This window comes from Oncorhynchus keta, chromosome 5 (assembly GCF_023373465.1).
Source record: "Oncorhynchus keta strain PuntledgeMale-10-30-2019 chromosome 5, Oket_V2, whole genome shotgun sequence".
Taxonomy (NCBI): Eukaryota; Metazoa; Chordata; class Actinopteri; order Salmoniformes; family Salmonidae; genus Oncorhynchus; species Oncorhynchus keta.
Genome location: NC_068425.1, coordinates 788,829 through 810,987, shown reverse-complemented (window position 1 = coordinate 810,987; position 22,159 = coordinate 788,829). Strand labels below are relative to the sequence as shown.

At 41.7% G+C, this 22,159-nt stretch overlaps 2 protein-coding genes across 2 annotated transcripts in view; both read right to left on the bottom strand.

Annotated features, from left to right (window-relative positions):
- xpo6 (exportin 6) overlaps positions 1-8,423 on the bottom strand; it is a 67,747-nt gene extending 59,324 nt beyond the window's left edge. Inside the window, exons 1-3 of the mRNA XM_035770571.2 lie at positions 7,862-8,423; positions 4,487-4,577; positions 3,536-3,648 (exon numbers count right to left, since the gene is read on the bottom strand). Of these exons, the coding sequence (XP_035626464.1) occupies positions 3,536-3,648; positions 4,487-4,577; positions 7,862-7,864 (207 nt within the window). The 5' untranslated portion in view covers positions 7,865-8,423. The remainder of the gene's footprint in view (positions 1-3,535; positions 3,649-4,486; positions 4,578-7,861) is intronic.
- A 787-nt stretch (positions 8,424-9,210) lies between these two features.
- antkmt (adenine nucleotide translocase lysine methyltransferase) lies at positions 9,211-21,594 on the bottom strand. Its single transcript, XM_035770570.2, has 6 exons — positions 21,478-21,594; positions 18,582-18,744; positions 15,453-15,557; positions 13,948-14,088; positions 13,507-13,557; positions 9,211-13,255 (listed from the first exon to the last, which is right to left on the bottom strand). Exons 2-6 carry the CDS (start codon positions 18,741-18,743, stop codon positions 13,049-13,051), a joined length of 666 nt encoding a protein of 221 aa, XP_035626463.1. The 5' UTR covers position 18,744; positions 21,478-21,594; the 3' UTR covers positions 9,211-13,048.
- Positions 21,595-22,159: the final 565 nt, after the last annotated feature.

Genomic DNA, 22,159 nt, shown 5'->3' with positions numbered 1-22,159 from the left:
AACAGAAACATTTTCTGCCATGACAGTTTTTACACATTCACATCTGAAGGTAAAATTATTGAGTTGCATTCTGATATCTTGCTCTTCTCTTCCTGAGGGTTCCAGTGATCAAATGAAGTGCCGTTTTCTTTGATAAAATTATTTTTATAGCCTAAATCGAAACATTGTGTAAACCGTTTGTGCCGTGAATTCCATCATTTTTTACGGAGCATTCGACGTGATTCCCCCCTGTAAGCAATCGTTTATCTAGTCATGGTGGGTTTCAGTGCATTCCTCTGGATGTTTGCAACACAGCCAAATGTCATTGTTTTTTTTGCGGGGAGTATTGACCGAAGTGAGCTGATTTGAAGACAAAGATAAATGACTACCTTATACGCACCAATAATTTTAGCGAAGCTTCATTGATTGACTATATTTCTGCCCAATGACCACTGATCTTCTTGAAATCTAGCTGGGTAGATAGCCAATGAGCTGAGGTAAACATGGTTTGTGGTTGGACCACAATTCCTTGTTTGTAATCGCATGCGCAGGGAACTCCATCCTCGCCTTGACGATCAGAGGAGTTGCTGTAAGAATTTTTACGCGCAGCTGTATTTCGGAAAGTTGTAGTTTCAACGATTTCATTGAAGATATCATGGCGAATAAATAAGGTAAAGCGAAGTCAAACTCTAAACTGAAAGTGAGACAGATTTTTTGGTTGAGGAATCTTGGAGTGTTATGATTCAAACGAACTGAGGAGCTGTTTCTGCAAGGACAGGACGTACTTCTGGGCGGGTATGTGCTAATGCCGATTTATGAAATATATATTATATAAAAAATATATATATTTTTTTGCAATGAAATGTGTGGTTTGTTTGTGTGTGTGTATATATATATATATATATATATATATAACACACACCAATGGCCGGAGTTGAATGGAACAGCACTTCACCTTAGTGACTGTTCTCTCTGCTCTATACAATACATATGTTTATTTTATCTGATGATAACTGGCTCATACAATACAAATATTTTTTTAATGTTTTCTTTCACAGTGATAGCGACTCCTATTGGGAGCCCCCGGTGCCAAGCTGCCCGCTCTACCTCTGCCCCCAGTGGTGTTCATATGCCACAGTTCATTACTGCAGGCATGACTGTGCCTCAGGGCCAAAAGGGCACAGCATGGAGGCATCGTTGTGTTCTGTGTCGCATGAAATGCGCCACTTGTTCAGTTTGCCTCTGCTTTACATCAGAAAGAGACTGCCATGGGATATGGCACAGGCAGAAAAATATTATGACGAGGACTTCCAAGGGGTGTCCTTTAACTTCTTCGAAATAGGGGGCCCCCTTTTAATTTTTGGATAAAAAAACGTTCCCGTTTTAAACAAGATATTTTGTCACGAAAAGATGCTCGACTATGCATATAATTGACAGCTTTGGAAAGAAAACACCAACGTTTCCAAAACTGCTAAGATATTATCTGTGAGTGCCACAGAACTGATGCTACAGGCGAAACCAAGATGAAATTTCAAACAGGAAATGGCCCAGATTTTGAAGGCGCTGTGTTCCAATGTCTCCTTATATGGCTGTGAATTCAGTCTCTCGATGTGCAAAACTGATAGAGACATAACCCAAGCGACTTACAGCTGTAATCGCAGCAAAAGGGGGCGCTACAAAGTATTAACTTAAGGGGGCTGAATAATTTTGCACGCCCAATTTTTCAGTTTTTGATTTGTTAAAAAAGTTTGAAATATCCAATAAATGTCATTCCACTTCATGATTGTGTCCCACTTGTTGTTGATTCTTCACAAAAAAATACAGTTTTATATCTTTATGTTTGAAGCCTGAAATGTGGCAAAAGGTAGCAAAGTTCAAGGGGGCCGAATACTTTCGCAAGGCACTGTATATTCTCCTACATTCAATTAACATTTCCACAAACTTCAGAATGTTTCCATTCAAATGATACCAAGAATATGCATATCCTTGCCTCTGGGGCTGAGCTACAGACCGTTAGATTTGGGTATGTCTTCAGGAGGAAATTGAGAACAAAGGGAAGCAGCCATAACAGGTTTTAAACTTAGATTTTTTTTCTCATTTGTGATATGCCTCATTTTATTTAACCCTTGTTTTACCAGGTAAGTTGACTCAACGACGTTAGGAAGTCAGCCATGCACTGATGCACATATAAAAATACAGACTAGAGTTAAGTTTCTTTTCACGAGGGAACTTGTTTGTTCTTGTTTGGAGGTTCCAAAAATATATCTGCATTAATGACTACAACGTTAATGTATTCAACAACAGTCATCAAACACCAATGAGCCTACACAAAGGACATGAATCCAAGAACCTCTTGGAGAGACCCATTTCCATGGAAACATGAGACCCATATGATCATCAAGCAAAGTGATGTTGAAAACATGCACAGTACAAGTTCCAACAAACAGAATACAAATTCAAAACAAACGTACAAAATTCTAATTATGACGCTACAATCATCACCCAGGAAACTACTACTCTGAAATAGTGGAGCCCATAGCTGAAAAAACCCATAGAAACAAAGCATGTCACCCTTCCACTGATCTAATCAAGCTTCACACCACTACCATGTCACAACAAGCTTAGCCTTAAATACAGCTTTACCAATTGAACGATCAACAGGTTAGATTTGATTTGATTTGTTAGCCAATGTTAGTTTAGTATCAAATAAATTATAGTTTAAAGTCCTGTATCTCCGAGCAAAGAGATTTCTTTAACACGAGATCTCATGTTCTGAAAATGTCAATGTGTGACATCTGCATTAAGTACTGAAAATGTCTTGAGTTTATTTATCAACAGAAAGCAGCCCCATTAAAATAACCATTGCTATGTAATGTTGTGCTCTTATTACTCTTGGACACGGTGATGCGTTGTGAGGTCTGCACAACGCATCACGGGGGAAAACTACCTGCCCTCCAGGACACCTACACCACCCGATGTCACAGGAAGACCAAAATGATCATCAAGGACAACAACCACCCGAGCCACTACCTGATCACCCCGTTAGCATCCAAAAGGTGAGGTCAGTACAGGTGCATCAAAGCCGGGACCGATTGAAAAACAGCTTCTATCTCAAGGCCATCAGACTATTAAACTGCCATCACTAACACAGAGGATGCTGCCTACATATACAGACTCGAAATCATTGGACACTTTAATAAATGGATCACTAGTGATTAAAAAAAAGAATCCCCTTTAATAATGTCTACATATCTTACATTACTCATCTCATATGTATATACTGTATTTTATACCATTATTGCATCTTGCCTATGGCGCTCGGCCTTCACTCATCAATATATTTATATGTACATATTCTTATTACAACCCTTTACATTTCGGTGTATTAGCTAGTTGTGAAATTGCTAGATATTACTTGGTAGATATTACTGCACTGTCGGAGCTGGAAGCATAAGCAATTTGCTACACCCACACTAACATCTGCTAACCATGTGTATGTGACCAATAACATTTGATTTGATTTCGACTATTCATAACATTCACCAAATTAACTTACCTCAAATACTGTGAGACTGTACATCATCACATACTCATTGCGAGTGTTGGAAAGGAAGTACAAGCAGTGGCGCCAAGCTCCCATCTGCTGAGCAAAGTTATTCAGCAGCTCTTCTGCAGAAAGGGCAGAAATAAAGGAAGCACATGATATATATATATATTTTTTTAGTCACTTCAAGTCATTGCTTACATAAAAAAATGTAATTATGACAACTTTTCACAAATATAATAACATTTATATAGTGCTTTTCAAAAGAATGTCAAAGAGGTTAAAATGCAAAAAACAAGCAACACATCATCATGAGAAGCTTAGCTAGTTAGACTTGGCCTCTATTGGTTGACCTGAGTGCATGCATGCTCTAATGATGGAGAGAAACAGTTCATGACATGATCAGAGGAAGATGGTCAGGGCGACAGTTGATGAGTCTAGTGCAGGACTGATAGTGCAGGATCTGTTGTGTAGCTACTGGACCTCTCCTCCTTCACAATGTGCACCACCCACTTGGATGATGCCTCAGCAGCTCTGGGCGCCAGAAAGCTCACCAAACACAGTTCAGAGTAGTAGCCCTTCGTCCTCACTACGAGCCTTTTGCCTCAGCACTGAATTATTTTACTTTACAAATATGAGGATATATCTGTAATTAAAAATGCATCCGCACTCTGTAGCAAATAAATATAAAAAGTTCTGCAAACTGGCCACCATTTCGCCACCAAATGTTGAATGAATGCAATTATCATGGAACTTTGAACCAACATAGCAGCACCCATTACAATGTTAAAATCACATATCAAGTGCACCACAGTACATGGCTCTGGTCCATCCTAATATAATGCTAAATTTCATAAGGGTGGCCAGACTTGCTCAGATGGTTGCACAACAATACTTTTGAATATTCAAGTTTCTGCACCCATATCAAATTTGGCACGGTACTACCACCAGTGCCACACTCACCAATCTCTCTCTTGCGCTCGTTGGTTGTACAGCTGTGGAAGAACTCTGTCATGAGACTCTCCAGAGCGCGCAGTGAGCTCTCCTCTGATGCCTGCCGGATCAAAGGAGGAAGGGAGCGAGGAATGATAGAAAGGCGGGGAATAGGAATTGGAAAATATGAGCGATAGGTAGAGCTTTAAGAAAAAATTGTTAGTTTATCAGAGTTAAGAATGTGACCTAAACTCACTCCACAGCTAGCTTACAATTGTGCCAATGGAGCTAGCGAATTGGATCGTTTTCTTTAGCTCAATTGGTTGGTACGTTGTCAAGGGGGTGAGTGTTTGCGATCAGAGGATCACTAGTTGGAGCCCGGTATGGGGACAGGGACAGTGGAGATAACTACCCTGTTAGCTGCACACTGACAACAGTTTCATTAAGCCGGGAATGCACTACATGATTTTGGCCACGATTTAGTTTGACATCAGAGAATAAATCCCGATGTTGCCTACTCGGGGCGTGCGGCTCTCACCGACGCTCATTGAATGTGAGCAATCTAGGGGCTACCGATCCAGTCTTTGAGCAGTACGGATATTTTCAAACATGTTTGATTTTATCGGCACAAAATCTGCAATGCTGTTGTAGTGTGAGATATGCAACGAAAGATTTTGAACAGCGATCAGGAAGAGCCAATGAGAGCTCGCCAATGTGATGATAATGTTGTAACACATCACCCAGAATGTGTAGACTCTCGAGCATGGGCAATGACTACTACTAGTATGCGTTTGTAGCCTTTAACCAAAGCATCAAATTGTTACAGCTCTGAAGTTCACAAGCAATGTTATTGAATTCAAAATGTATAGGCTACACACACTACATGACCAAAAGTATGTGGACACCTGCTCATCAAACATTTCATTCCAAAATCAGGGTCATTAATATGGAGTTGGTCGCCCCTTAGCTGCTCCACTCTTCTGGGAAGACTTTCCAGTAGATGATCGAACATTGCTGTATGGACTTGTTTCCATTCAGCCACACAAGCATTAGTGAGGTTGGGCACTGATGTTGGGTGATTAGGCCTGGCTCGCAGTCATCCCAAAGGTGTTCGATAGGGTTGAGGTCAGAGCTCTGTGCAGGCCATTCAAGTTCTTCCACACTGATCTCGACAAACCATTTCTGTATGGACCTTGCTTTGTGCACGTAGGCATTGTCATGCTGAAATAGGAAAGGGCCTTCCCCTTTCCTAGTTGGAAGCACAAAATTTCCCTTCACTGGAACCAAGGGGCTTAGCTCGAACCATGAAAAACAACCGCAGATCATTATCCTTCCTCCATTAATCTTTACAGCTGGCACTATGCATTGGGGCAGGTAGCGTTCTCCTGGCATCCTCCAATCCCAGATTTGTCTGTCGGAATGCCAGATAGTGAAGCGTGATTCAACACTCCAGAGAAGGTGTTTCCATCTTTCCGGAGTCCAATAGCAGCAAGCATTACACCACTCCAGCCGCAGCTTGGCATTGATCATGGTGATCTTGGGCTGCTCGGCCATGGAAACCCATTTCATGAAGCTGCTTCCAGAGGCAGTTTGAAACTCAGTAGTGAGTGTTGTAACCAAGGACAGATGGTTTTTACTCACTTCAGAACTCAGTGGTCCCATTCTGTGAGCTTGTGTGGCCTACCACTTCGCGGCTGAGCCGTTGTTGCTCCTAGACATTTCCACTTCACAATAACTGCACTTACAGTTGACCAGGGAAGCTCTATTTAACCTTAATTTAACTAGGCAGGATGAACTGACTTGTTGGAAAGGTGGCATCCTATGACAGTGCCATGTTGAAAGTCACTGAACTCTTCAGTAAGACCATTCTACACCCAATGTTGGTTTAAGGAGATTGCATGGCTGTGTGCTCGATTTTATACACCTGTCAGCAACAGGTGTGGATGAAATAGTAGAATCCACTAATTTGAAGGGCTGTCCACATACTTCTGTATATATAGTGTATTTCAACTCTGTATGTGTAACGGATGTGAAACGGCTAGCTTAGTTAGCGGTGCGCACTAAATAGCGTTTCAATCGGTTACGTCACTTGCTCTGAGACATTGAAGTAGTAGTTCCCCTTGCTCTGCAAGGGCCGCGGCTTTTGTGGAGCGATGGGTAACGATGCTTCGAGGGTGACTGTTGTCGATGTGTGCAGTGGGTCCCTGGTTCGCGCCCGGGTATGGGCGAGGGGACGGACGTAAAGTTATACTGTTACATATGGCAGGTGTGAATGTCTGACTGAAAACATTTACGAGGCTGCATTTGAGCCACAGCTCATTCTAACTACGTTAAAATGAAATCACAATTATTTTCGCAAAACAGCGTGGTATCGAGAATCCTCACGACCAAGTGAAAAATCTTGTGTGACCTCCATCTGTGCCACATTGTTTAGTCTGCGCACCTCTACGTTGGGGACGATGACGACAGGAATGACGATCGTTTAATGTGAGAGGCTCAACAATGTTAGGATTTTGAAAGTCATGTGGTGTACACACAGCTTTAGGGGCAGTAAGGTCAAATGCATGTCACAAATTCATCCAAATTGCATAGGGCCCTGGACAGATGCTTCACTGTGACGCATATGGATAATACTCACTAACTTCCTCATCGCATTGGTCATTTCCACTCAACTGCCATTCATAATCATAGTATAATGGTATGCACTAAACTAGCAGCAAAGGGGGTCTGTAATGACAACTAAAATTTCAATTCACTATTTAAGAGAAAATTGTTCAATTATTAGCATTTGAGTAAGGAAGGACAATATAGCAAAAATGAATATAGTGATTCCTCTGCATATCTGAAGCATCTTGCAGATCAAAAGGCCCGAATTCTTCAAATGGGCCGCAACATGCAAGGATTACTCAATGCAAATATTTGGTCTTGCAAGATGGGCGTCTTGTGTCGCAGACAGACGAATTCGACACACATCCCGGAAACCAGGTAGCCTACTCATATGTGGACCACAAACAAGAACCGTTATCTTGTGCGACACGGTTTGAATGCTCTTTAAAATATATCTCCTTCCAGAATTATATACTGGGAAAATATCGTTGAATAGATAAGTTAGAAAGCTTTAAAGATATGATACGCCACATTTGACTATACCGGTAACTAACACATGCAAATAATGAGTGCAATAAATGGATATGACTCAATACTAAGGGTTTCACATTTTCATAAAAATATTATAACGTTACTCAGTAAAGGAGACAATTTCTGTTTAGTTATCCCTTTGCTGAAGTCTACAACATCTATTCTACATTGTCCGCTATGTATTGGATTTTTAATAGTATCAATTTCCTGATATGTTAGTTAATTAGCTAGTTAACTGTAATGTGGCAAACCAAAACCCATACTCACCATGTTCGGAGTTAATTTTGATGACTCTCCAGACGTCCAATAAATATTTGTAGCAAGCAGGCTACTTGAGGTGTTGGCTACACCGGCAGAGGCTCATGTTGTGGCAATGGGCCCACTCGCGACTACAAGAAACCGCGACATTGCATCATAAAAATGCAGGAAAGGTCATTTATTAATCTAGATGTCGATACAATATATGGCTTTTTAAGAGACGACCCTTGCTATTGTTGATAATGTTGCTACACGGGGTTTAGTGGAGGTGAACCAGACATGTAGCTAAGTCTGCCTAGCTGTTGCAGTGGGAATCCCGGTTAAAAATAAAGCACGCATTAAAGATTGTCTGTTTGAGGGGTTTACGTCGTAAGTGCTCCGGAAAATCTGATACAAACTGAATTTACAGCATCGTGCTTGTTCCTGTTTTCTGTGTTATTCTCCTGAAGCGGCTCTGCCCAGACCCAGTGTTAGCTTAGGCTAAGCTAACTGGTTGCTTTTGAGCTGCTGTACTGAGCCTGAGGCCTTGAAGTCGCAACTTCCTCCCGGTGAATCAGCCCCTCCCCACCGGAAGTAACATTTTAATCTTGAGCCGGATGAGTCCGCCGGCCACAAACAAAATATAGCGTATTACATTAAATATTTTCACAAGACTGTCTCTATTTGCAAACGTCCCAATAAGGGTGGCACATTTAGAATATGAATTATGTTATCAATTTACAGCACACACACATCAAGATCAACCCCACATGCTTCCCTCCACCCCATCAGAACCTTGGCCCCATGCACTTTTTTCTTTCTTTGAAGATACTCAGCAATATAAGGTTTGTTAAATGCCCATTACCCCCAGAAATGTCTGAGTGATGCATCAGAGCAGTGACACCGGTGTACCAAAAATGAGATCTGAGATGCTGAGACACTACACTACAGACACTCTGGCTCTGACTGCCATTGTCTGTAGTTGCCCGAGTGGGCTTTATAAACCCACATTAATCTTTTCAGTTAGACGCTGTTTCTGTCTGCAGAGGGCTAAATAAACACACCAATCTTAAATCAGAATCAGGCACACAAGGAGCCCCTGGGGAATGATGGACTCACCATAATAATTTATGCCTGATCAGGTGTTTCCCCCCAAATCATCCTATGTCCTTTGCCTAGTGCTAAACAAACTCACTCCAGATCTATATATTTTTGTATGTCACATACAACGCCAAAAAAAGGTTGACTTTTGATGATCTGGTGAAAACTCAATCTTATTAGTCTTAAAAACATTGAAGCTACAATCTAGCTCTTAACTGAGGGCTTGGTTTGATTGGTAGCGATGCGTGGGTTAAATCACTGTGGAAGCCATAAAAAAACACATTAGTATTTGTATTTATTAGCGATCCCCATTAGCTATTGCCAAGGCAGCAGCTACTCTTTCTGAGGTCCAAACACATTAAGGAAATTTCAATACACATGAAACAAAATATAAAACAGTCCATCATAACATTAGTACACCAGTACATATGTATAATACCACCATACAACAATATTACAATGTACATGTGTGTAGAGCGTTTGTGATAGCGGCTGTGTGCATACATATTACAACCTATGTGTTTGCTCCATAACTTGTTACTTCATACGCCTTTATGACCATGATATACAGTGCATTCGGAAAGTATTCAGAACCCTAGACTTTTTACATGTTTTGTTACATTACAGCCTTATTATAAAATGTATTTTTTCTCCTCAATCTACACACAATACCCTACAAAGCAAAAACTGGTTTAGAATATTTGTAAATGTATTAAAAATAAAAATAAAAACTGAAATATGACATTTACATAAGTCTTCAGATGCACTATTGTAAAGTGGCTGTTCCACTGGATGTCATAAGGTGAATGCACCAATTTGTAAGTCGCTCTGGATAAGAGCGTCTGCTAAATGACTTAAATGTAATGTAAATGTACTTTGTTGAAGCACCTTTGGCAGAGATTACAGCCTTGAGTCGTCTTGGGTATGACGCTACAAGCTTGGCACACCTGTATTTGGAGAGTTTATCCCATTCTTCTCTTCAGAGAAAGAAGCATCGCTGCACAGCTATTTTCAGGTCTCCCCAGAAATGTTCGATCGGGTTCAAGTCCGGGCTCCAGATGGGACACTCATGGACATTCAGAGACTTGTCCCAAAGCGAATCCTGCGTTGTCTTGGCTGGTCGTTGTCCTTTTGGAAGGTGAACCTTCGCCCCAGTCTGAGGTCCTGAGCGCTCTGGAGCAGATTTTCATCAAGGATTTCTGTACTTTGCTCCGTTCATCTTTCCCCTTGGTCCAGACTAGTCTCACAGTCGCTGAAAAACATCCCCACAGCATGATACTGCCATCACCATGCTTCACCGTAGGGATGGTGCCAGGTTTCCTCCAGATGTGATGCTTGGCATTCAGGTCAAAGAGTTAAATCTTGGTTTCATCAGACCAGACAATCTTGTTTCTCATGGTCTGAGAGTCTTTAGATGCCTTTTAGTAAACTCCAAGCAGGCTGTCATGTGCCTTTTAATGAGGAGTGGCTCCTATCTGACCACTCTACCATAAAGGCCTGATTGGTGGAGTGCTGCAGGGGTTGTCCTTCTGGAAGGTTCTCCCATCTCCACAGACGAACTCTGGAGTTCTGTCAGAGTGACCATTGGGTTCTTGGTCACCTCCCTGACCAAGGCCCTTCCCCCCTGATGGCTCAGTTCTAGGAAGTCTTGGGGGTTCCAAACTTATTCTATTTAAGAATGATGGCGGCCACTGTGTTCTTTGGGACCTTCAATGCTGTATAAATGTTTTGCTACCCTTCCCCAGATCTGTACCTCGACACAATCCTGTCTCAGAGCACTACGGATAATTCCTTTGACCTCATGGCTTGTTTTTTTTCTTTAACATGCACTGTCAACTGTGGGACCTTATAAACTCAGCAAAAAAAGAAATGTCCCTTTATCAGGACCCTGTCTTTCAAAGATAATTAGTAAAAATCCAAATAACCTCACAGATCTTCATTGTAAAATGTTTAATCACTGTTTCCCATGCTTGTTCAATGAACCATAATCAATTAATGAACATGCACCTGTGGAACGGTCATTAAGACATTAACAGCTTACAGACGGTAGGCAATTAAGGTCACAGTTACAAAAACTTAGGACACTAAAGAAGCCTTTCTCCTGATCTGAAACACACCAAAAGAAAGATACCCAGGTTCCCTGCTCATCTGCGTGAATGTGCCTTAGGCATGCTGCAAAGAGGCATGAGGACTGCAGATGTGGCCAGGGCAATAAATTGCAGACCACGTGTAACAACACCTGCACAGGATCGGTACAAACAAACATCACGCCTGTGGGCAGGTACAGGATGGCAATAACAACTGCCCGAGTTACACCAGGAACGCACTATCCCTCCATCAGTGCTCAGACTGTCCGCAATATGCTGCGAGACTGGACTGAGGACTTGAAGGCCTGTTGTAAGGCAGGTCCTCACCAAACATCACCGGCAACAACGTCGCATATGGGCACAAACCCACTGCCGCTGGACCAGACAGGACTGGCAAAAAGTGTTATTTTTAAATTTTTTACTAGGCAAGTCAGTTAAGAACAAATTCTTATTTTCAATGACTGCCTAAGAACAGTGTGTTAACTGCCTTGTTCAGAGCAGAACGACAGGTTTTTACCTTGTCAGCCTGGGGATTCGATCTTGCAACCTTTCGGTTACTAGTCCAATGATCTAACCACTAGGCTACCTGCTGCCCTCTTCACTGACGAGTCATGGTTTTGTCTCACCAGGGGTGATGGTCGGATTCAGGTTTAACGTCGAAGGAATGAGCGTTACACCGAGGCCTATACTCTGGAGCGGGATCGATTTGGTGGTGGAGGGTCCGTCATGGTCTGGGGCGGTGTGTCACAGCATCGTCGGATTGAGCTTGTTGTCATTGCAGGAAAACTTCACACTGTGTGTTACAGGGAAGACATCCTCCTCCCTCATGTGGTACCCTTCCTGAAGGCTCATCCTGACATGACCCTCCAGCACGACAATGCCACCAGCCATACTGCTCATTCTGTGTGTGATTTCCTGCAAGACAGGAGTGTTCTGCCATGGCCAGCGAAGAGCCCGGATCTCAATCCCATTGAGCATGTTTGGGCTCTGTTGGAACAGAGAGTGAGGGCTTTGGCCATTCCCCCCAGAAATGTCCGGGAACTTGCAGGTGCCTTAGTGGAAGAGTGGGGTAACATCTCATAGCAAATCTGGTACAGTCTGTTACTGACTGTTACTTTTGATTTTGACCCCCCTTTTGTTCAGGGTCACATTATTCCATTTATGTTAGTCACATGTCTTTGGAACTTGTTCAGATTGTCTCAGTTGTTGAATATTGTTATGTTCATACAAATATTTATACTTACACATGTTAAGTTTGCTAAAAAATAAATGCAGTTGACCGTGAGAGGATGTTTCTTTTTTTGAGTTCATTGACGGGTGTGTACCTTTCCAAATCATGTCCAATCAATTGAATTTACCACAGGTCGACTCCAATCAAGATGTAAACATCTCAGGGATGATCAATGGACACAAGATGCACCTTTGCTCAATTTCATGTTTCCTAGGAAAGGGACTGAACACTTATGTTTATAAGGTATCTGGTTTTTATTTTGAATAAATTTGCTAAAATTTTTAAAACCTGTTTTTGCTTTGTCTTTATGGGGTATTGTGTGTAGATTGAAGAGGATATGTTTTTATTTAATCCATTTTAGAATAAGGCTGTAACGTAACAAAATGTTGAAGAGGTATGGTTTTTAAAGATGTCTGGATTGTACCATGTGCTTGGTAGTTTATCTGTTGACAGGTTCATCTACTCAGACGGCATCTCACTCCCTGGTCTTTTCTCAATTCCTATCACGAAGAGTTTTGAAATCAACCACACCCCCTTTGAAACAGCTGTTGTTTTCAAAAGGCGAGGAGAGGACGGAGGCAAGGAATTGAGAAAATCCAATTGAGAAAAGGTCCCTAACTACCAATTGAACACTGTGAGGAGTGGGTCTCAGTCAGCAACTTGTGTCAACCCATGTAGATGAAAATGTTTTGTCCCTCCTCCTCAGACTACCAATGGTTTCTTCCATCATACAAACGCTCATGCTTATGTCTCATGTCTTCCTGGTCCAGACAGTTACTTGGTTCTCTCACTTTCAGTTCAAACTGGTGATTTCAACTCTTTAGGTACAGGTAGCACAGCACTCCCTGCTGGCAGTCTTTGCGCCTGCATGGTATAGGCCCAAGCTCTGTCGACACCATCTCCTTCAATCCTGCATGGAGTCCACTCAGTGAAGGGAAACCTACCAGCTACGACCAGGGCGTCATCTGGAAGCTCAGCCTCCATCTTCTCCTGCAATAAAGAGAGCTAGGCAAACACATACACACATATTCATCCAGCTGTCTGTTTTTCAAATCAGTTGGCTTGCAGCTGTCTATTCATTTATAGCTAGCTAACAGGTGTTTTTGTTCCGGCAGCCAGATGATATGGGAATTGACCCCTCAAAATCGTCATGCTATGCTCCATCTTACTGAGCAAATGGTTTGACCGCTATGGCTGAGTATCTGTATCGTCTGCACACATTAATTAATAATGTGTGTCAATGCAAAAATACTTACCACGCTGGGGGCCAAAAACACAGTAACATTCTTACACTCAGTAAGGTCCACCTGGAATGAGAAATGCAAATATCATCATCCAAAAAACTCTGGGCCCGAACAATAAAGCTTGGTAAAACAACTAGTAGTAACTCTTTGTGGAACTAGTAATAGTGAAAAAGGTATAAAATATGTGGATGAGTTTTACCAACAACCAAACATGTGAACTCAACTCAAAACTTAATCATCCCCTAGCCCCTGCCCCCCTGGACATGTATGTAGTTTTTAAATAATTGGATTGGTGTAAGCAATATGCTGAAAATTCCAACAAGCCTATCAGAGTGCAAGATTAAGCTATTGGCCATATAGTTTACCTATCTAATCCTCTTAGATCTGAAGTGAAGAAGCTAGCAGTTGGTATGGGGTTGGGAAAAAGACACATAACATCTGCCTGTTTCACACCTTCCAGAGGTCTTCCTGCCGATACGACACCTTCCCATAATGGCCTGCTCTCCATGCGTGGAAGTTAGCTAGACGAACTAACCAGGGGTTGAGTTCGTATCCTACTGTGGGACCAAAGCCGTGTTTGTGTGCTTCCAGCACCTGAAAAGATAAAAACATGAACTTGGTTCTCAACAAAGGTACCGTTTCTCTCACACACACACACACACACACACACACACACACACACACACACACACACACACACACACACACACACACACACACACACACACACACACACACACACACACACACACACACACACACACACCTTGTGGACAGCAAATCCCTGTTGCAGCTTACAGATTCAGCATACACAGATACCCATTCCATATCTGCAGGGGCACGCCCAAACTTAAAATTAGAGCTGGGCGATATGTTAAATTAATTAGATACATTTGAATGTACAGTTGAAGTCGGAAGTTTACATACACCTCAGCCAAATACATTTAATCTCCGTTTTTCACAATTCCTGATATTAAATCCAAGTAAAAATGCATTGTCTTAGGTCAGTTAGGATCACCACTTTATTTTAAGAATGTGAAATGCCAGAATAATAGTAGAGAGAATGATTTATTTCAGCTTTTATTTCTTTCATCACATTCCCAGTGGGTCAGAAGTTGACATACACTCAATTAGTATTTGGTAGCATTGCCTTTAAATTGTTTAACTTGGGTAAATGTTTCGGGTAGCCTTCCACAAGATTCCTTTTGAATTAAACAATAATGTATGTTGATGTTAGTATTATGTACAATATTCAATTATGTTTCTATATGATAACAATAGCCTAATATATTTACATGCCATAAACTATTGTTTTTTTTAACAGTTTCACTAATTAATTCTAATTAACTTAATCCTTTGAAGAGGGGGATGACCGCAGCTGCTTTCCAATCTTTGGGAATCTCAGACGACACGAAAGAGAGGTTGAACAGGCTAGTAATAGGGGTTGCAACAATTTCGCACAGATATTTTTTAGAAAGAAAGGGTCCAGATTGTGTAGCCCGGCTGATTTGTGGGGGTCCAAATTTTGCAGCTATTTCAGAACATCAGCTGACTGGATTTGAGAGAAGGAGAAATGGGGAAGGCTTGGGTGAGTTGCTGTGGGAGGTGCAGTGCTGTTGACCGGGGTAGGGGTGGCCAAGTGGAAAGCATGGCCAGCCGTAGAAAAATCCTTATTGAAATTCTCAATTATAGTGGATTTATCATGGTGACAGAGTTTCCTATCCTCAGTGCAGTGGGCAGCTGGGAGGAGGTGCGAACTTTGAGTTTGTGTTGCAGGAAGCAAATTTCTGGTTGAAAAAGCCAGCCTTGGCTTTTCTAACTGCCTGTGTATATGGGTTTCTAACTTCCCTTTAATTATACAACAAATCTTATTTAGAGTTGATATATTGTGAATCGGCCATAAGTTTGAAAAAATATATATATATGATTTTTAAGCCACATCGCTCAGCCCTACTTACAATCCTGCCATCACCGGAGCCCAAGTCCACAAGGTTACCATGTCGACCACTCAGCAGTGCCATCACATTCCGCACTTGTTTCTTGCTGGCGGGGAGATAGGGCACCTGCAGAAAATATCGCAACCCACATCGGTTATCAGAACTAGGAGACAGAAATGTCTTTAACACTTTACTTAAAAGCCTATAGATGCAATGTACTACGATGAGGTTATAATGCATTGTAATTGTTGTCATGAGCATGTATAACGCCCTTATGTCTTATAAAGGCGTCAGCATGCTTCAGTTCGGCTGGCGCCTAGCTGACCTCAGCTAGTCGAACCGAACGAAGGTGCTCGCATACTCCCTTAAAATACCTTCACTTGAAAAACAAGAAAAATGCAGCATTGGTACCGTGTGGCTTAGTTGGTAGAGCATGGTGTTTCCAACACCAGAGTTGTGGGTTTGATTCCCACGGGAGACAAGCATGAAAATATATGCCCTCATTACTGCAAGTTGTTCTGGATAAGAGTGTCTGCTAAATTACTCCAGTCCTTGGGGCCTAATTGGTCACACATCTTTTCCCCAGCCCCAGCGAACACACCTGACTCCAATAATCAACTAATGATGATCTACAGTTTAGAATGCAATCAGTTTGACACCACTCCGGCCCCCCAAGGACTGGAGTTGCTCATATCTTATAATCATCTCATAATGATTCTGATTTAATAAAAAAATAGCAATTGTGAATAGTACATCCATTTTGGGACTTTTACATTTAATGATAAACCCACAGATTCTCAAAGAATATGACTTATTAAAGCCTCATGAGCTCAGTTCAACTGTCGTGCGTAACCCAGCAGAATCCAAAATATAAGCTTATTTTACTTCATTGTTTGTGAACAATTTCCTTGTAAACAAACACTGTATAGCGTCATGGTTAAACCTATAATTTTGGTCTCATGGATGGTCAGTCCTGGCATCCATAGCTCTGGCTATGAATTTGAGAGTGGTTACTGATTATATTTCTCCAGCCCCATCCCACAGCTGTTAACCAAAACAGTGGCGGGAAGCCCAATTTGTTATTGAACGGAGCTTGCCCATTAGAAAAATGTGATATAAAGACAGGAATAGCATATTATAAGCCTTATTATAAGACATTATAAAGGCTTATATTATGAAGCATTATACCTGGATGCTTTAAAGTGAAGCGTAAACTATAGAGCCAACACAATTCCCCAATCCTCATGACAGAAAGACAAGTCGGATCTACATAATATACACTGAACAAACATATAAAACGCAACATGTAATGTGTTGGTCCCATGTTTCATGAGCTGAAATAAAAGATAGCAGAAATGTTCCATATGCACAAAAAACTAATTTCTCTCAAATTGTGCAAAAATGTGTTTACATCCCTGCTAGTGAGCAGCTCTCCTTTGAGAAGATAATCCATCCACTTGACAGGTGTGGCATATCAAGAAGCTGATTAAAACAGCATGATCATTACAGAGGCACACCTTGTGCTGGGGACAATTAAAGGCCACGAAAATGTGCAGTTTTGTCACACAACACAATGCCACAGATGTCTCAAGTTGAGAGAGCATGCAATTAGCATGCTGACTGCAGGAATATCCACCAGAGCTGTTGCCAGATAACATTAAAATTAATTTCTCTATCATAAGCCACCTATAGCATCATTTTAGAGAATTTGGCAGTGTGTCCAACCAGCCTCAACCGCTGACCACATGTGTGCCATTGTGTGTGCGAGCGGTTTGCTGATCAACGTTGTGAACAGTGCCACATGGTGGCTGTGGGGTTATGGTATCGGCAGGCATAAGCTACAGACAACGAACACAATTGCTTTTATCAAATGGCAATTTGAATGCAGAGATACCGTGATGAGATCCTGAGGCCCATTGTCATGCCATTCATCTGCTGCCATCACATGTAGACATGATAATGCACGGTCTCATGTCGCAAGGATCTGTACACAATTCCTGGAAGCTAAAATGTCCCAGTTCTTCCATGACCTTCATACTCACGAGACATATCACCCATTGAGCAGTCCACCTGGTCGTGCTGCTGCTCCAGTTTCAACTGTTCTGCCTGCGGCTATGGAATACTGACCTGTTCACCGGACGTGCTACCTTGTCCCAGACATGCTGTCTTGAACTCTCTAGAGACAGCAGGAGCGGAGAGATACTCTGAATGATCGGCTATGTAAAGCCAACTGACATTTACTCCTGAGGTGCTGACCTGTTGCACCCTCTACAACCACTGTGATTATTATTATTGTATCTATGAACATTTGAACATCTTGGCCATGTTCTGTTATTATCTCCACCCAGCACAACCAGAAGAGACCTTGGCCACCCATCATAGCCTGGTTTCTCTCTAGGTTTCTTCCTAAATTTCCAGCCTTTCTAGGGAGTTTTCCCTAGCCACTGTGCTTCTACACCTGCATTCCTTGCTGTTTTGGGGTTTTAGGCTGGGTTTCTGTACATCACTTTGTGACATCAGCTGATGTAATAAGGGCTTTATAAATACATTTGATTGATTGAGCAAGTTTGGGATGCTCTGGATATGGGTTGGCAGGGTAGCCTAGTGGTTAGAGCGTTGGACTAGTAACCGGAAGGTTGCAAGTTCAAACCCCCGAGCTGACAAGGTACAAATCTGTCGTTCTGCCCCTGAACAGGCAGTTAACCCACTTTTCCTAGGCCGTCATTGAAAATAAGAATTTGTTCTTAATTAACTGGCTTGCCTAGTTAAATGAAGGTAAAATTAAACAAATGAAAAAAAATAACCAGCAACTTCGCACAGCTATTGAAGATTAGTGGGACAACATTCCACAGCCCACAATCAACCGCCTGATCAACTCTACGCAAAAGAGATGAGGTATGAGGTGGTCATACCAGATACAGACTGGTTTTCTGATCCACGCCCCTGCATTTCTTTTAGGCATCTGTCACCAGTCATGTTAAATCCATAGATTAGGGCCTAATGAATTTATTTAACGTGACGGATTTCCTTATATGAATAGTAACTCGGTAAAATCTTTGAAATTGTAATATTTATATTTTTGTTCAGTATATTTGTATTTCATGATTCTGTAATTGAATTGCACCCCAGTGAAAACGACCCAGGTCTTACCTGTAACCTCAGAGGGACTTTTCGAAATCCCGGCATGAGAACCCCTGCCCACATGGCATAGACAGCTAGCCCTGTGCCAGCAGTTATCTGGACAATTCCCCAAGCACCTAGATGTTTCTCCTTGAACTCCGCAAGAAACTCTTCCGGACTGTCCTCTTCCATACTTGAAATACAAAAAAATATATATTTTAGCAATAAAGAAATGTGTTATATTTAAGCAATATGAACAAAATACAATGGCTAAGGGCTGTTCATAAGCACGAAGCAGCGTGTTGTGCCTGGACACAGCCCTTAGCCGTAGTATATTGGCCATATACCACAAACCCCCGAGGTAACTTAATGCTATTATAAACTGGTTACCAACGTAATTTGAACAGAAAAAACATTGGTTTGTCATACCCGTGGTATAGAGTCTGATATGCCACGGCTTTCAGCATCCCGGAGCCAAACTACCCAGTTTTTAATATGCAGTTAGTATAGCCTAGTAGTGTCTAGTCCTGTTGCAGCACATAATCTAATTCTTTATCAGGGATAATCAATAAAAAAAATTGTTCTGGAAAAACATATAATTGAATGGTGTTATATCTTTGTATGACTCAGTTTTTACAGGCTGTTTTTTATAGGCTAGTTTATTACAAATGACATTCATAAACTTTCAAGATACAGTGCATTCGGAAAGTATTCAGACCCTTTTGACTTTTTCCACATTTTGTTACGTTACCGCCTTATTCTGAAATGGATTAAAAATATATATATTCCCTCATCAATCTACACAAAATACCCCATAATGACAAAGCAAACATTTTAGCTAACTTGTATATAAAAAAAGAAGAAATATGACATTTACATTAGTATTCAGACTCTTATTTTGTTGAAGCACCTTTGGCAGTGATTACAGCCTTGACGCTACAATCTTGGCACACCTGTATTTGGGAAGTTTCTCCCATTCTTCTCTGCAGAGCATCTCAAGCTCTGTCAGGTTGGATGGGGAGTGTCGCTGCACAGCTATTTTCAGGTCTCCAGAAATGTTTGATCGGGTTGAAGTCCGGACCCTGGCTGGGCCACTCTTGAACATTCAGAGTGTTGTCCCGAAGCCACTCCTGCGGTGTCTTGGCTGTGTGCTTAGGGTCATTGTCCTGTTGGAAAGTGAACCTGAGCACTCTGGAGCAGGTTTTCATCAAGAATCTCTCTGTACTTTGCTCCGTTCATCTTTCCCATTGATCCTGACTAGTCTCCCAGTCCCTGACGCTGAAAAACATCCCCACAGCATGATGCTGCCACTATCGTGCTTCACCGTAGGGATGGAATTGGCCAGGTGATGAGCGGTGCCTGGTTTCCTCCAGACGTGACACTTGGCATTTCATTAGAAAAGAGAATCTTGTTTCAAATGGTCATCGTTCTTTAGATGCAGGCTGTCATGTGTCGTTTACCAAGGAGTGGCTGCCGTCTGGCCACTTTACCATAAAAGCCTGATTGGTGGAGTGCTGCAGGGGTTGTCCTTCTGAAAGGCTCTCCTGTCTCCATAGAAAAACTCTGGAGCTCTGTCAGAGTGACCAAGCTTTGGTCACCTCCCCGACCAAGGCCCTTCTCCCGATTGCTCAGTTTGGCCGGGCGGCCAGCTCTAAGGAGAGTCTTGGTGGTTTCAAACTTATTTCAATTAAGAATTATGGAGGCCACTGTGTTTTGGGGGACCTTCAATGCTGCAGAAATGTTTTGGTACCCTTCCTCAGATCTGTGTCTCGAAACAATCGTCTCACAGCTCTACGGCAATTCTGTTGACCTCATGACTTTTTTTTTGTTTTTGCTCTGAGATGCACCGTTAACTGTCTGAACTTATATAGTCAGGTGTGTGCCTTTCCAAATCATGAGGGCTGGGGGGCTTACGTTGCAAACTTCCCATGCTTGGCTAATCATTTGGACCGAAGACAAATATGGCTGCGAGGATTCCCCCCAAGTGCATAAGGCGATGATGGTAAGTGGACATGGGTGTGTCTATTATGAGTTTGAAATGCAACCTATAATGCTCAGAGTAAATCATTGAATTTAGGGGGGAAGTTTTCGGTTTCCAAAACTAGAATTTGAAACGCTTCGAACACACCGACAGCATTATTGCATTTTTGTACACCAGAATGACATTAATGTCCAATGAAACACCGCGTTTGCCTTGTAGCATTGTTGCAGAGCGTTCGGTGTCGTGCATATGTTGGATTTACCAAACGTATGCGTCAAACTGTATGCGTAGACGGATTGACAGAAATGGTAGCAGAAGGTGAATGTTGAACTTTTGTTGCATACATATCTAGATTATGCTGCGTCCTATTTTGCGAAAACACTGTCGGTGTGTTCGACGCTTTACTATATAGTCAATTGTGACTTTGTGGCTATGGAATTTAGTTGAAACCGTTTATCATCTGCATACGGGCAGATCAAAATCAAGCCTTCGCCCAATCTTTTTCCAAATAATCAATAACAAAAACCTTAAACCAGGAACTACTGCTGCTCATAATCGTATTCTGGTCACCGCTAGAAGGGATCCAGTTTTTGTCAAATTAACGTCAGATTTGACTTCTCGTAGTTGATAAGGTGAATTGTGATCATGTTAATTAAAGGTTTAGCTAAAATGCGCGTTAATTTGACTAAAATCGGGATCCCTTCTAACCATGACCCATAATATTCTCGCGGTTTCATCTCCACGAGAGATGACCGACTGGGCTGATCCATTGTTTTGATGAGATGATGCATTTCTGAGCTAACCTTTTATTACTTGTTAAAACGAACAAGCAATATGACAAATAGCTTGCGGATTTAAGAGGACATAAGTTATGCATTAATTTCTCCTAATACGTGATAACATGTAGTTACGAGAAAATAAAATAACCGAGAAGCAATTACAGACCTGTCAAGCTGCAACCTTGGACGGATTTTACCCTTGACGGACCGGACGAATGAGTCCGTATGCTAATGCGTTGTACCAGTACATAATCTATTGTTGATCTGCGTTCCACTGTATTCAAGGTGGTTTGTGTATTTTGTTTAAATATTAACTAAACATATACAGTTAGCGTCGATGTTAAGCCTATTAAAAATGAGTTATTTGGATCTTAGTCTTACACATTCTCTCAACTTTTAGGCTTAGATTAAAGGGTTAGGCCACCCAAATAAAAATACATTTGGATTTATTTACCCTGTAAACACGGGTATTGTCATTCCGCCAAGTCTGTTGAAAACGTTTCTTGGACAAAAGCAAACGGAATGTGGTGGGACATAAAAAAATCCAAACAGAATCCTTGGAATGTAAACACCCCTGGCTATGGGCAAGGTTGGACAGCAATCGATGCTTTGGTTTCATTTCCCTGGCACCGTTTCCAAATGCTAATGTTTTAGCATTTGTGGCAAGAATCCCATTCAAGTCATACCGATATTTGCATTTTTCGCACATCATGTCCAAATAATAATCCAAAAGTATCTAAAATTGATTGTGAAGCGAAGTCACCGATTTGATTAGGGGATTTGAATATGGGAATTTAAGGGCAGGGTGGTGCTAGTGTCCTAAAATCTGAGAATGTTCCAATTGAAAT